Consider the following 17,422-nt stretch of genomic DNA (forward strand, 5'->3'; position numbering starts at 1 on the left):
GCTTTTGTTTGCTTGTTGCTTTTTCTCTTTATGCTCAGCTTTACAGCTCATTGTCTATCTGTCAATCTATTCTTTTTGTAAAATCTCACTTTTTTTGCACTCTTACACAAACACATACGTGCACACACACACACACACACACACACACACACAGTTTTGATGTAGGCGCATTTTTTTTTCCAGACCTTTTTTTTGTTGAATCAATACATTTCTCATTTTTTAGCATGTGGCCAGACTAGGTTTAACATTATTAAAAAAAGATTGGCCTTTCTTTTTAAGGCCACCAAATGGAAGAGCATCCCTGCTCTTTTCTTGCCCTATGAGAGATACATCAGGTACGGGCCGTGGGCAGTGCCAAGGGGCTGCTCGGGGGAAATGGGCACGGCTGAATCTGTCCTTGGGCACTGTTGCCTATCAGAGAAATGTCTGAAAGGTCACTGTACTTTGGTTACAGAAAGAATTGAGATTGAAAGATGTGAAATAACAGGAAAAAGAAGTGCAGGTTATGATATTTTGTGTTTTTCTTTTTCTTTGAAATTTTTTGCACTAGTTTTATGTAACTTTTTGTCTTGTTAAATGTTTCTTGTTAAATACTGGCATAATATATACAGTATATATATATATATATATATATATATATGCTTATTTGTTAAAGATGTAACTCTCTTATAATGAAAGCAATGACAAACCGTTAGAATCAATTATTTGTAAAATATGTAATTTTTTTTTGCATCAAATGCCATTATTTTAATTTAAACATTAATGATAATAGATTCTGATCCCCTGCCACTTACCTGATCATAATAAACATTTAATGATGTCAGAGGGCTTTTTATATCTACAATAAAACCCAAACAATTAATTTTTAGAAACGTGTATATATATATATAAAATGAAACTAAAGAAACATTTGAAATAATTAAAACCATTTAAAAAGAAATCAGTTAAGTAGAATTAATCTGAACCATATTGTTAAAAAATGCTCTGAACTTGATACATTTGCTTGGACCATTTAGTTTAAACTTGGTGGATTTCTATTATCTGCGTCTATATTCTAAATGCTTATAATCTGAATTTAAAGCTTCATATTGAACATTGAAGATGCAGTATTTTTCCCATCAGCTGCGCAAGAGGATTTATACTGAAGTGATTTATTTTCTACGGCTAGACATTGTTTGATTAAATCATCTTCTGCAGCCCACAAAGGAGATTCTGTACGTTTAAAGGTCACAGAAGTGCAATACATATGTCTAGCGACTCAATTGATGCTCGACAAATTGATATGCGGCATTGAGTGAGCTTTTGCATCCCCTGTTTGAAAAGATCTGACCAAGAGGATGAGGAAATTAAAAGACTTCTTTTCATCTCTTTCCTAGGTTGATTTACAACACTGATTGAGTGTAGGTGATGATAACAAGAACATCGCCTAAATGTTTTTCAATGGAAAATTCAGCATAAAAGGCCACATCACTTGTGCATGTATGGACAAATGTGCAGTCTAATTTCCGCACAAACGCATACGTGTAACAGCCGACAAAAGACCGGCCTTGACATTTGCTTTCAAAAGTTGAAGGGGGCGGGGGGATTCTACAGGAGTATGAAGGGCCGCAGAGAGAGAAGATGGAGAATATGATGGGCCTTGCTTTGTGCGACATGGATAGAACACTCTGTGGGTTTTGTCAATCTTTACTGAAAGATGTTAACTCTTCGTCGAAGCTCCCAAAGAAAGCATGATGAGAGTTTTTAGCGACGACAGTGAGAGAGTGAAATATATAGATGATTGAACATTTTTTTTGTAATGTGGTGGACTTGATTTTAACTGAATGCCACTAAATTTCCTTCGAAAGTAAGCTTTGTTTTAAACTTTTAAAGGGTGCTGATAAAAGAAAAGTGTTTTAGAAATCTAAATCTCATATTTTGTTTAACACTGAAACATTGTCTACTCACTCCAACAATGTATAAAAAAGTAAAATGTGTTTTAAATGGTTAGAAAATGTTTAAGACCCAGCTGCTTTTGTTCAAAAAGCACTTCAGAATCCTTGACCGATTCATCAGGCCTGCTTGGATGGTGTTTATGATAAAAGAGGCTGATTAGTTCTCAACCGCGTGTTTATACTGTCTGCTTTAAACTTTTTTTGTGTCATTCAGAACAAGATTATGACTAAATTTAAGGCCGTCGACTTCAGAATAACATCTTTCTCCTTCATCTTCCTCTCACTTTCAACTCCCGATGTTTTTCGACCTCCCCCGCCTTTTAAAAATGCTCATTTCTCCAGGTTTCACTCCAGCTATCACACGCAAACATACCCAACAACCCCTTGCCTATTTATTGTCAGGTACATTAGCTGCAAAAGCAGTGGTTAGGAGGCCAAACTCCTGTTTTTTCGCTCTTACTCACAAAATAGGAGATGGCTTATGTGTGTATGTGTGTGTGTGTGTACAGTGGCTGTCTACTCTTTTCTAAGAGACCCGCCTCCTCTCCAGCATCCCAAGACAAGATAATAAGGCACTCGGAGGCACAATCCGGCATTATATTCAGCCACCAAAGCCTCGTCTCTTGTCAGTTTGCATTTTATTCGGGCCCAGGATGTGACGCTTCTATCATCAGCCTGTCAGGAGGAGAGGACCAGAGAGAGACAGGGCCACTCATTTCATACACTTAACGTCCACGCCAAATGGCCAGCACTTATACCGATTCCGCCGAAATGGAGGACACGTTCCAGCCCAGGGGTCACCTTCAGCCAAGAGAACGGGAGGGGAAAAAAAGGCATGAAAAGATAAAAGAAATGTGTATTGATTTGTGTAATTGAGGGGGAGTTTGAGAGGAAAATGTATCTGTTGTGGACAAGAGAAGAGGGAGAAGGTTTATGACTCAATGCACTGTTCTTTAAGAGGAGAACGTACCGTTCAAGTGGAACGCACAACTTTTTGAGTCTGGAAATTGTATTTTGAGCTGAGGACAACCAAAATTGTCATTCAAAGTAATTCGAAGCATTTAAAAGTCAACCCTGAGCCATAAATTAGCGTTTTTTAAGTCAAGTCACCTTTATTTCTATTGAGCTTTATACAAAACAGATTTTTTAAAGCAGCTTCACAGAAATAAACAGGAAAATCAAAGAAGCAAACTTTAAATATGAGGCAAAGCCTAGTTCAGTGTTAATTTAGTTCAGTTCAATAACCGTGTAAAGCTATTCAATTATGAAACTAGCTCAATTCAGCTGTAAGCAGCTCTATAGAAGGCAATAGTGTCGTTATTCAGCTCAAGTCAGTTCAGTGTTGATTCAATTCAGTTCAATAACAGTGTAGAAGTTGCAAAATTCATCAATTATGAAACAAATTTCATTCATCTATAAAGCAGCTCTCCAGAAGACAATAGTGTTTTAATGGCTAGCCACAAGCAAAACACATTAGTTGCTTGTTCTGGTCCTTTTTTCGGCCTCGTTTCTGTACGTATATGTGCACGCACATACACATTAGCTTCTTTTGCTCCCTCTAAGGCCCCCCAAATACACACTTTATGTTTGTGTAATCAGCTTAGCTGAAAATAGGGAGGAGGGGGTTCGGTGCTAATGCAAAAGGGCCTTGATGTGCCTCACTCAGGTTAAGTAATAAAGTGACACAGACACAGTCTTTTAAATGAGGCTGGCCCTCTTTAAATAGAGCGCACTAGCCCCGAGTGCCTCTCCTCAGGAGTTAGATCTCATTATAGGGCAGGCTCAGGCCTTTAGTTGGCTGCTTTGAGCTGGGATCTGCCCCCATCTCCCTAATGCATGCCTACCAAGCATGTGTAATCCACTCGCTAATGCGTCTGTACCGCCAGCGGCTACAGATAAGATGCTATTCAAGCAGGGAAGGGGGGGTTGCAAGGGTTGGGCAGGAGCGGTCCTGGGTCCGCTTTTGTTTTAGAAATATGCTGCTGGTAGGGTCAGCGAGGACAGGGAAAATTAATTGGCACTTCCGTCTCAAGTTTGTAATGGATGGAAGAAGGCATTTTCTGCTCAATAAGACAGCAGGCTGTTATTGAAGATATTTTGGGTTGTTCCACAAGTATTCGCTGATTGAAGTGAATGTTTCTCGTGTCGTGCTCAAAGTTAATCTCCAAACTGCCTCACAGCATCTTAAAGAGACCATTTCTGAGCCTCTTCGTATTTCACATATGTGCAACTATAACACAAAAGCTGAAATGATCCCCTTCAATCATGTATTGTGAAAATTTAGAAATGATTTACGTCAGAGATTGGATGCTGGTCTCCAGTGTGAGATGTTGGTACCAGTAGCATAACCAGCAATCCTCCTTTGGTCAGCCAACCAAATCAACGTATAATTTACATTAAAAACTATAAACTGATACACCCAGAATTCCCTGTGTGACACTCTACAAGTATTTTGTTTTAAATATCATGTTTCTTAATAGCTTTTGTTATCAGTTATGCCCATTTGGGTTTTATGTTACATCTTCTGTTGTTCAATGAATGTTAATTGCATTATTTAAGTGTCGTGTGTGTTACCATGTTGGTGTTTTGCATGAATGACTAGTATATTAGTATATACTTCAGCTTGTGGAAAAGCTAATTATGAGGAATTTTAATTTGTCTGTTTTTTTTTTTTTTTTTTTTACAAAATTACTCTGGCAACCTCAGCTGTCAAAATTATTTTGTAAATGTTTTTTATTTATTTATTTATTTTACAGTGTAATAGTTTTTTTTTCAGGATTCTTTGATGAAAACAGCATTTACTTAAATATAAATCTTTTTTTTTTTTTTTTACATAAATCTCTTTACTGTAAAAAATAATAATAACTTTACAGACCCCAAACTTACTGTAAATTCATATTTAATCAAAATAGTGTTTGTGCTCTAACATTTCCCATTGCTTCTTGACTAAAACAATCAGGAAATTATTCATAGAAAAGACCATTTCCTTCATTATTCTGAATGTAAAAAGAATGCACTATTTACAAACAGTGGAACAAGACCTGTTCTCCACTGAGAAATGGATGAATGTTCGCTCACAAACATTCGCGAAACAAATTTTCCACCGTCACTCTGCATGTTGCTTCAATCGCGTGGGATAATTGAAGCCGTCAACTAATCATACGGATAGAGAGGGTGGTCATCGCTGGATGAAAAATGACAATCTTGTGTTTGTCTGGTGCGATGCGAGGCGCAGTGCGTAGCCGGTAACTAGAGTCTGGATGTCCTTCACAGACCCTTTATTATTTATGATGGAGTCTCTTTGAGCACTGACCAGTACTAATGCATAACCCCCTGTCCTTCTGCCTTATACCATCCCTTTGAAACCAAAGATTGAGGAGATGAGAGCCAGGACAGACTGTGTGTGTATATGAGGGGGTAGAGGAATGCGAGTGTTTGCATCCGGCAATCCACAGAAGTTATAATGTGATTTTTTTTTTTTTTAAGGCATCCTTCCTGTTATATTTAAAGATGTGGAACAGAAACTCAGGGTGTCACTCCTAACAGAATGGAGTTCTAGAGCTTCAAAGCTCCAGACTTTCCTTCATTTTGTGCGAAGACAGGTTGGAGGATGACCTTGCATATGGGGGAGTTGGAGAGATTCGCCACGCTCGCGCTCCGATTGCTTGTGTTTATGATGATGTCTATTGATGCTGCCGAGTGACCTGGGAGAGAATGAGATGACTGCTTAGGATGAGATGAGGAACGAGATGAGAGACTCCGAAATAAACGTGAAGGGAGGCAATTCAGGTTTACAATCTAGTTTTTTTAATTTTTTATAATCTTATTGAACATGAACATTTATTTAGATGTTCCATTCAGATAAAGAAATTCACTGCTTCACTCTCTTGTGTATTTTACAGGATTAGTTCAGCCAGAAAGGAAAATTACTCACTTTCATGTCTTTCGACACCTGTATGACTTACTTTCCTCTGTAGGACACAAAAGGAGATGTTTAGAAGGGTGTTCATGCTGCTCTTTTCCAGTAAATCGTGAGCAAGATTTTCAAGGTGTAGTGATTTTAAGAGACGGTTCACCCAAAAATAAAAATTCCATTGTTATTTACTCACCCTCATGTCGTTCTTTCTTTTGTCCATAGAAGACAAAAAAGAAGATATTTTGAGAAATGCCTGTGTTTTTTGTCCAATTAATTGAAAGTCAGTGGTAACCAAAAATGTGTTATTCAAAAAATTTTGATTGAGTATATTACCAACGCTATCTCACAACCAATTCGTACGTATTTTACGAGGTGGCTAATTCGTACGACCTCACTCGTACGATTTGGTTTTTGTACGATTTGTCTAAATCCCAGTGAAGGGTAGGTTTAGGGGCGGGGTTAGTTGTAGGTAATTCGTACAAATTCATACGAATTGGCAACTCGTAAAAAAAATACGTACGATTTAACAAAAATCTTATGAATTTGTACGAGTGAGGTCATATGAATTCGTATGAATTAGCCACTTCGTATAATATGTACGAATTGGCGTGAGATCGGGCTGAGATTACCCATTTTTAGGCAAATTAAACATGTAAACTTCAGTGGTACACAACGGGGGGTCGGTCAGTAAGGTTTTTAAATGTTTTTGACCGAAATACAGTAAAAACAGTAAAATTGCGAAATATTATTATTTTTAAGTAATTTATTCCTGTGATGGCAAAACTGAATTTTCATCAGCCATTACTTCAGCTTTCAGAAACCATAACATGCTGATTTGGTTTTTAAAAGAAAAATTTCTTATTATTATCGACGTTTAAAACAGTACTGCTTAATATTTTTGTGGAAAGAGTGATGGATGTTTTTCAGGATTCTATGATGAATAGAAAGTCCAAAAGAACAGAATATTATGTGAAATAGATATCTTTAGGTAACGTCTTTTATTGTAAATCTGTATGACATGTCGCAAATTCTTTTTTGCATAACTTGTAAGGTAGTGTACACACACATACTGTAGAAGGCAGATTCTTTTAGTCTGTTGTATTTGTACATAGACGCGTGTGCATTGAGGGACGTCTGCGTTAGGGGGAGGGATGGATACACAAGTGTGGCTGTACGGCCTTAGGGTCAGTGGGCGATGTGCTGGCCATGACATGTGGGCATCTGGCGTGTTGCTAACACCATCCACAGAGCTCTTGCTGTCACCCCACAGGGTCCTCTAAACCCCCACTTGCATTTCTACACACGTTATAAACTGACAGAAATGACACGTTTGCATGTGCAAGAAACGACAAACATGGAAAACTAATATTTGCACTGACCTAAGTAGTATGGGGTAAAGACATTTTGAGGTTGCAAGCAAAATTACACATTTTTAAAAGGAACAGAATATTTTTTATTACGTTTTGTTTTAGAAAACCAAACAAGATGAACGAAACATTTCATTTTTATTATACAGTAGTTGTAGTAGTTTTTTACAGTAATAGTACAGTTTTTTGCTTCTGCTTTGCTAGTCCGCAAGCTGTGACTTTTGCACTATAGAGAAAGGCGAACATGCTGTAATAATACAGACTACACTCGAGATTACAAGATGAATAAGCTTTTACTTCCAGGTACAAAGACTTTTACAGCTTTACAGTGTGAAGGATTTTACTGTGGCAAGTTATACATAATGAAAAATGTCCCTCATTTTCTTGCCCTGATTGTGAGCAAATAGCTGTTAATATCCTTATTCACAAAAAGTCAGAGAGCGCTTGTTAAATCACCACATGAGAGCCGAACAGAACACGTATAGAAAAAGAAACCGGGGTGCACTCAGAGAGACGCCTGATAAAAACGGCGAAATAAGGAGAGACCTTTCGCCGAAGACAGACAATGTTGGAGGTCAGGAGGCGGAATCCTATTTGCCACAAATATGCTTAAGGTAATTTAGGAAGAGCTCGGCGTCAGTGAAAAGCATGGCGACCCTGGCATTTTTCTGTCTTCGCTCTAAAAGGGTTTGATTTTCTTCAGGCAGGGTTGGCCTCAGATCCTGGCTTTGCAGATGGGCCTAAAAGGATGAGGAGTCATGTGGATGGATCTTTGTCTCTTTCAACCCTGCGGTAATCGAGTTGACATTGCCTGAGGATGAGAGAGAGGAAAGGCTTCTTCAACAGATGTGGCCGTTTGTGTGTTAATGTTCAGATCACGCAAAATCAACACCCTGTCCTTCTTTTTTTCAGGCCTTTCCTTTGCCTTTTTTATCCGTCCTTTCTCACAGATGGGTTCTGTGAGTTTCTATCACTCTTTTAATAACATAAATGCCCTTTCCTCTGCCCCCTGCTTTAATTCTGTTTTCTTCTTTTCTCCCTTTTCTCTACTTTTTGTCTTCACCTTGGTTTCCAGCGTTCTCAGCTACATTGATCCGTCCCAATGTTTGTATATTTTATATTTTATTTTATATATATATATATATATATAAAAAGCAGTTCTGAACTAACTTATCTGCTGCTGGGAATCCAAAGCTTGCTTTTATTGAGCTTTTGGTGAAAGAGCACCTTCCTGTTTCATTAAGAGTTTAGCATCTTTTAAAGCCTTTGTTCACATGAGAGGTTTAAAATAAGAAGCTGTGTACTTTGACATGTCGTACAGATTTATTAGGCTTTACATGAACCCAATTATTAGTACTAGTTATTGACATCTTATAGAAACACATTAGGATTTCCCTGCAAATGGAAGATAACAACAATGCTTTTATATTTATCTCATTATATCTTCGAATGTAAGCTGTCAATTGCACCATCACATTTAATGTATCTAAATACCTAATTGCACTATTTTTGCAGTAATAATACATGTAATATTAGTGTACTATAATGTATCCCAAATGCCGTGCACTTGAGTTGATCCGAGATGTGTTTTTTTTTTTTTTTTAAAGGGATGCTTGGAAATTACAGTTATGGCCAATACAGATAAGCTAATAATTATTGTCATGAAGTGGCTGATAACCAATAAATTGCTGATGAAAGACATGAAAAATAAAACACTGAAATAAATTATTTCAAAATGCTACAAGTCAAGTGAATTTAGGCTCCGAAGCGTTAGAATGTACGCAGTATGAGAAATTGAAATTCATTGTGAGATTACGAAATTAAAATAATAGTTTTTTAAGGATTAACTTTTAGTGAATATTATGGTAAATGCAATTTTAATGTAAAAATAGGGGAACTGAGCATACACATTAAATATGATACACTGGCTGATACAACTACATAATATCGGTCTTTATAACCAATTTTGTACATATACATGTACATGGATTCCACTCACTCAGTAAGTTCAAGCCATGCAGGCTACTGTTTGAAATATTTCATTGCATAATACTTATTTACATGATTCAGTTTATTTCCTTGCAAAATGCAGTAAGCATTAGACTAGTATTCCATTCTAAACATTGCCTATGTCTGTTTCCCTGGTTTCAACTGCCACATTAACAAAATCAATAACCCAACAATTTGAACACAATTGGTTGATTATTGACAGGATTTAGGATTGTGTTAAATGTGACCTGTCAGTCATGCGGCCAGGGCTTTAAACTTTAAACTCTCTGTAGCACCAATGCAATCTACTGTCATACATGGGCTTTAACTTTGATTGATCCTGTTGTCAACAATACATCAGCGGTACTTAAAAATGAAAAGTGTGTTATGTGCCCTAAGCAAAATTATGAATCAAATCATACGCTCTGTGCCAATACAGTTAAATGTGTTTCAAAGAGGTCACTGCATCAGGCTTAATGATTTATATTTACAGTGGCTTCAATCTAAGTCATTTTTTAGATCAGAATGGGAAAGATCAATACACCACTAAACATGTCTTTCAGTTGGATTGGTTGGATCAATGGATGATGCAGATAATATCATGTACTCTATTTTGTTGTAACTCAACACATTTATGGCCCGTTTCAGTTCATCTTGGCTTTTAGATGGCACAAAAGCAAATGGCACACTTACCGTGTTCTTTGTAATTCAAATTGGATGAACTGCATGATAGTGAATGAGATGATAAATAGATGAAAGCTCACAAAGCGGACACACACGTGCAGGGTTGTTTAAGATCAGGTTTGGGGGTCTGTCGATTCTGAATAGCCTGAAAGAGCATCTCTCACCATCACTGAAGTTATGACATAATGTATTTCCTTTTGAAAGTGTTAAAGCCGCTCTTTTATGGAAGGAAAAATTGATTATAAATGTCTGCGGGGGCGAATGCCAACCCCTAACTGAGCCCTTGACAATGACTGTTTAATTCAGCCGTGTCGAGTTAGTGTTGCCATCTGCGAGCAATTCAGCACTAAATGAGATGACAACAAAAACATTGGTCTGGGTAATTTTGCAGACGCTGTCCTTGGTGGAGGGGGAACAATTGGCATTGAAATGCAACATACATGAGATCAATTAATGCCAGTTCAGGGCCTGGCAGACCCATCGCACTGAATACATATTTACCACTCAAGTGAAGGTGTTTAATTGAATAATTTGTTTGTATTCTATGTTTATAATAACTTTCATATTTATGCTACCGTTTAAAAGTTTGGGGTAAGTAAGAATTGTTGACAATAAAGACATTTATAATGTGAATAAAAAAAAAAAAATTATATTTCAAATAAATGCTATTCTTTTAAACTTTTTTATTCATCAAAGAATCCTGAATAAATAACACTGTTTCCACAATAAATATTAAGCAGCACAACTGTTTTCAACATAGAAAATAATTAAAAAAAGATAAGACACTCAAGACTGGAGTTGAACTATCAACGAATCCTAAAAAAAGTTTCAACAGTAATGTGTTTTCAACATTGATAACAATAAGTAATGTTTCTTGAGCAGTAACTCAGCATATTAGCATGATTTCTGAAGGATCATGTGACACTGAAGACTGAAGTAATGACTGCAATAATAATAATCAGCTTTGCCAGCTTTTGCTATTTAAAATGTATTACAATAGAAAACAATTATTTTAAATTGTAATAATATTCAGCAATATTACTGCTTTTAACTGTATTTGTGATCAGTATTATTATTATTTGAGGATTTGCTTAGACCTGATGCTTGTCGTCAGACTTGAGAATTTGCGACTTTGTTGCCCATACTTAATGTGAAAATTTAAAATTTTTAATTTGATCTCACAATTATCTTTTAATGTTTTACTCTGAGCCAGTCTTTGTTTGTAGTCTATATATTAAAACTGCAGGAATTATTAATGGTCTTGCAGCCTTGGTTCTGTTTGTGTAACACTGTGTTTGTTTTCATATGCGTTTTTTAGTTTTTTTCGTATTCGTCATCCTTTCCTATCAAAATTCTTGCTATGGATGTGAAAACGCAGAAAATCGAACCTGATCCGAATTTTTTTATGACGGACGAAAGTTTCGGAGGCAGTGTGTAAACGTGATTGACACAACGTGAGCTCGTGTTTATTTTTTAACGTGCAAAACCTTTGGACGAAAATTTCAGACTGTGCAGTCTGCAGTGACCTTAAGAGTTCCGGCACTCCTGATTCACCGTTCCTTTATAAAACATACCAGCCTTTGAAACAATATCAAGCTGCACATAAGATCTCATAAGACCTTTCAGAGGTCTTTCTCTCACCCCTGTGCTGAGGAAGTTTTTCCAAGAAAAAAAAAAAAAAAATTGAACTATGACCTCTTGGTGTCTTAGCCACTTTATCAGAGCGGGCACATCCAGACTCAATAGGTGAGGTTCTCTCCCTCTTGCTATCAGTCTGGGTCTCCGTTCTGTTTAACCTACTATAGATAGGGCCATACTGCGGAGATTACAAATGAGACATTGTCTGACCAGCGCAGAGAAACACGGCGCGTTAGCGCCTGTGCGGGAGGTTGGACCATTGTTTCAAAATATACTCAATTATCAATACCTTTATAAATTAGTGACCGAGGCTGAGTATCCATAATGGACCTCGGTGGTTTGATAAGTGGTTTCTTTGGGATATCGTGCACTGCAAGTGTGTCAACCTTGAGAAGCGTGCGTATGTATTCTTTGGACTCGTTATCTGCAAGTTTAGCGAAACACCCTCAGGCTTTTAAACCCAAGCAGTAACTAGTACTAGCAGTTCGGCTGCTAGTACATTGCATTTAGTTTGGTTGAGGAAAGCAATGCATCCCAGGAAAAATTCTCCTTGGGTTGAATGTGCATCAGTACTTTAGACGTATGATATCTTCAGCGTTCGAAGGGTAATCCACTTAAAGCACTGGCTGTTTTAATAAACAGGTCATAAGAACAATGGGATTGGGTAATGGGAGTGAATCGCTGTTGATAATCCCCAGACACCCCGTCACTCCTCCTTCGGCTTTTTAATTTTGTTGCATGGAGGGAAAAAAACACAGTGAAACCCCCTTGAGATGAGGGGCCTGTACATTTATTCATTATTGATCCCTCTTTTTCGCCACCCGTTCAACTAAAATGTGTTAACTTTACTATTATTTGCAAAGGGATCAAGCGTTCCCCACTCATCCAATGAAAGACGCCGGTTCGATAGGCCACGCTTTGCTGCTTTACTTATAGACGTGATATATTATTCAAAACTTGCCAAGTTACACCAGAAGCATCAATGCGTAACGGAAGCATTATTTATATATGATATTGTCATGTGCTCTGTCAATGTGATGCTCCTCATCAATTATACAGCGCAGCGACTCCTTTGATTAGACGTGGGATCGGCTTTGTTTTTCATTTTTGATATTGAGCCTCGTGAACATATGATAATGGAGTCTGACATGGGAGATTTTCCTCTGATGTTTGTCATTTGCCAAAGTTTGAGACGAACGCATCGTCGCAGCATCATTAGTGCTGTCGCTCATCTGGAACATCAAAAGGGGACAAAAGAGCCCTGTGATAATATGTGATCATCCCACAATTACAAAAACACTGGTGATAATACAAAACTTTGTTTGTGTCACCTTTTTGCCTTATTAATCGCTGATTTGATGTTCATTATGCAGACTAGACAATGCAATGCCTCCAAATTCAGGTATGATTATTATGTATAAAACTGATATTATAATGCACAGGGCTTAAGGGTGAGTATGAATGAATGAATGAATGAATGATTATTTTATTTTATTTAGTTTAATATTATTATTATTAATAAATAATAACATAACTATTATTATTATTATTAAATAATAACAATTTATTATTTGAAATATCTGTTTTCAACACGAATAATAATAATAATAATAAATGTTTACCATAGAGACCATAGAGACATTCTTAAACATGTGCATGTATTTTTTGTTTTTTAATTAAAAATGAATTTAATTAAATACATTTTATTTTAAATAAATAAATATTATTTAATAATTTTATTTAAAAAATATTTTACATTTATTTAAAATAGTATAGCTATTTTAATATAATTTAATTTTATGTATTTTTTATTTTAATGATTATTTATTTATGCAGCTTAACATTAAAGTCATAACTCTCAGTCTCACTCATTATCCAACACTGTTACCATCTTAGAAACTGTCCAAACTACATTATTTCATTTTTGAGTTATGACACATTTCTTATTGACTTTACTTCTCTGGCTCAATTTTCCTCTCGGGCAAGATTTATGTTTGTGCAGGCATTCGGAGGAAACCAGAACTTACTAATCATAAGCTTGTGGTATTTAAAAACACACATCAGAACGACTGACCGCTAACAAAACAACAGTGGGTTTAGGCGTTCCTCAGGTGAGCGGCCATCAGCAGATGTTCCTCATAAGTGTGCTGGGGAGCTTGATTACAAACTCTTTTATTAGGTTTGATCAGTGTGTGTGTGTGTGTGGAAGATTAGGGCCTGGGAGACAGGTCTTTACCCTCCAGTGATCTCTGGAATAATGAGGATATGTTACCATGGTGATTCTCAGAGAAGCCTCTGTCAGTGTGAAGAACCATTTAAAATCAGTTGCTTTGTTTTTCTTTGGCCATCACTGCCTTCCTGTTCCTAGTTATTAAATGTACAAGAACTGTGTGGAAGTGTAGAAACAATGTGAAACAGACTCATTACCTGTTAAAAATGTAGTAATGACAAGTTACTGCAAGCAAGTTTTGTAAATATGTTTTAATCTACTGAGTGTTTTGTAATGCAGTTGTTGATAGAAGGAAATAAAGGAAAAAAAAGAGTACTGTATATGAGTGGAAAAAGCAATAGGTAGGATTTGAGTAGAATCTGTCGGTGACCATGAACCAAAGGCAGTACACCACAAAAACAGAGACCTTGCCTGATCCTTTTCTGACTGGTTAAATAGCTTTTAATGGAATGAGCTGTATGAGTTAATTATACACAATAACAGATTTGAATGATGCTGTATTCATGTCAGTGTGATGAACTTCCAACTCTGACACCAGCCTAATGTCAACTCTTTAACATCGCTTAAAGAGGATCAACTAGCTAGATTTTTATGAGCTTTTGTATGTAAATAAATAAATAGAAAGATTAAATGCTGTGTCTTTAGAAAAAAAGTGAAGTCATATAATTTGACAGTGATGAACTTGTAGTTCAAATCGAGAGCATGTAAAGAAAAGTGCACCATTCTCAAAACTAATTAAAACTCAAACTCTTATAGGTCTTGACAACTCACAATTACAGAAATGAATAACTTGGAAATGGAATGACTAGGCTCTACAAAAGTATTTTTTGTAGAGCCTAGTTATCCCATTTCTAACAATAAATGTTTAAAATGAATAGCTTAAGAAATGACTTTTTCTAAAGCCACTAGAAATATACAATGTGTGTGTGTGTGTATATATATACCGGAATATATATATATATATATATATATATATATATATATATATATCACGTAGGGGTGTGCGATATGACGATTTTTGATCGTGGACGATCTGCTTTTGAAGAAATATCGTAGTATCGTGCTACAGCGCACATTCTATCAGCTGCAGTTCTTATTCCTCCGTCTCAATATACTGTACATTATTCGGATCTGCTTTAAAGCCTTGCCGGTTAAATGTTTTATCACACGTTGGTCTGACGTGAGCTTTTTCTGAGCCCGTACACCCGAAGCACGCGTGCTAAAGCCTGTCAAAAAGCGCCTGATTACTGAACTAAGTTATCTTGTGCACTAATACTGTCAAAACACACAAGGTTTATGTATAGACTCCGTTGCTTATGTCTAAAATGAGTAAGTAAACAGCTGAGAGAAAACGGATGCTTGCAGGTCTTAAAGGGGCAGTACTGAACATGCTGCCGACTGTCATTAAAGGGATAGTTCACCTTAAAATACAAACCTGTATTAATTTTTTTCTTGTGCTGAACACAAAAGAAGATATTTTGAAGAATGAGGGTAACCAAATAGTATCTGGTCCACATTGACTTTTGATAGAAGGAAAAAAAAAATACTATGGAATAAGTCACTGGGGACCAGCAACTGTTTGGTTTTCCATGTTCCTCAAAATAGCATTTATGTTTAGCAGAAGAAACTCATTCAGGTTTAAAGAAACTTTTGAGTGAGTAAATGATGGTATAAATATAAAACACTTTTTATTTTGGGGTTAATTATTCCTTCAATGTTAATAAAACACCAAAACACAAAGAGAAAAATCACTCACTACTCTTGACTGAAAAACATTAATACAGTTGATTTAATAGGAATCAATCTATATAGTGTTTTATTTTTATATTTGTTGATTCAATTTCTCGAATGCTCCTGCTAAATACACCTATTGTACCTGAAAATAAAACACTGTTTTATTTGTATAGTACGTGTATTTGTAATGTATATCTTTGTTCTCATTTTTTAATAACAAAGATAAAATAATGACAAAGATTTTTATCTTCGCCCACTTTGGCCTAAATATCCGCCATTCTTTTTTAATATTTTTGTTACCTTGAAAGGTTTTGTCTTTATAATAGGGAAATTAGTTTGGCTGTAATGCTCAGACAACTTGCAAAATAGTAAAACCAACATGACAAAGAATCGTGATAAAATCGTGAATCGTGATTTTTCTTAAAAATATCGTGATATTAAATTTTTGCCATATCGCCCACCCCTAATATCACGGTTAGTGAATGAGACCCAATATTCTTGGTTATATCACGGTTAGCGAATGAGAATAATGTAAATGTTTTTATGTAATTAAAAATGATTTCTATTTTAATACATTAAAGTACATGTACTTTATTCTTTTATTCCTGCTTTTTTTTCTTCAGGATTATTTGATGAACAGAAACAGTAAAAGTCTTTACTGTCATCATCTTAATTGATCCTTTCTAAATGAAAGTATAAAAAAATCAGTCTGCTTGCTTTTACAAGGTAAAATAAAAGTGTTTTTTCTTGATTTGCACTTACCGTTTCAGTTTAGAAAGGAATAGTGACTTTTTCCAGCAAGTTTGGCATGTTTTGAATTCGTTAACACTCTTTATACATTTTCTGAGCATTAAACACTCTTATACTGTAGAAATAAGGTTTCCTTTTTATACCTGGCTCTTCTAGTTCAGTGTATACTGTGTGTGCAGGGCAGGTGTGTATTTGTGTTGAAGCGCAGTATCTCATGTCAGCTCTGTGTACATGTGTGTGTGTTTAAATGTGTGTATGTTGACAGATCAGCGGAGAGCTCCGGTATGTAAACTGATGTGTGGTTTGAGTCACTGAATTAAGGAGATGCTGTGACGTGCATGAAACAGTGCTGATGTGTGTTTAGCAGAGAATACATGGTGTGCAGACTCTTTTATTGGGAAAACGTTTTACTACAGCAGTTACAGAGCACCCTACTGAGGGCTCACTGCCGTCGCAGCATGATACTGTCTCTGAGTGTTTGTGTATGTGGTTATGGGAAGGGGAAATAGAAGAATTTATTGAAAAGGATTTTTTATTCTTTAAGAATGGACAAATAAATCTATCTTTTGCTCTCTATCTCTCTCTCTCTCAGGTGGTCGAGTTGGTTCAGTTCAGTCTGATGCCAGCAGCAGTCCCACAGAACATGGTCATATGGGTCAATCTCACCCCACGTACCCTGTTGGACCACAGGTGAGAATACACATCTTTTCCCCTAACACAATTTCATTAACGTGAACATGAAATGCCATTCACAACCAATTTTACATTTGAAATGTGACACATTTCTGAGTGAAAAATTAGTGTAGGGCTTGATTTGATCAAGTAGTAACTGATAGGATCATAAAAAGTGAGTGTTACATACTAAATGGAACCAGACTGAGTGTGAGCTGGCAAAATTTGGCTAACATTATCCAAGAGTTACTCTCCAACACCTACCTGCCCAACTGACTAAAGCTAGCATTGCTACTTAAATGTTTTTTTAGTTGAGTAACAGTAGCTCAGCTATTTTCAGAATAATAGCTAGTGTAGTTACAGTCTACTTTTGACAAAATCAGAAATCAGACTTTATTGCCAAGTTTGTTTACACAAACAAAGGAATTTGTCCTGGTAACAGGAGCTTTAAGTGCAGAAAAAGTAGAGACATAGTGCTGGTGTACATTAAAATTAAGGTAATAAAATA

At 36.3% G+C, this 17,422-nt stretch overlaps 1 protein-coding gene across 1 annotated transcript in view; it reads left to right on the forward strand.

The window, feature by feature from the left end:
• pou6f2 (POU class 6 homeobox 2) overlaps positions 1–17,422 on the forward strand; it is a 93,809-nt gene that overhangs the window by 4,398 nt on the left and 71,989 nt on the right. The window contains exon 3 of the mRNA XM_058765718.1: positions 16,835–16,932. Coding sequence (XP_058621701.1) covers positions 16,835–16,932 — 98 coding nt within the window. The remainder of the gene's footprint in view (positions 1–16,834; positions 16,933–17,422) is intronic.

The sequence above is a fragment of the Onychostoma macrolepis genome, chromosome 24 (assembly GCF_012432095.1).
Source record: "Onychostoma macrolepis isolate SWU-2019 chromosome 24, ASM1243209v1, whole genome shotgun sequence".
Classification (NCBI taxonomy): domain Eukaryota; kingdom Metazoa; phylum Chordata; class Actinopteri; order Cypriniformes; family Cyprinidae; genus Onychostoma; species Onychostoma macrolepis.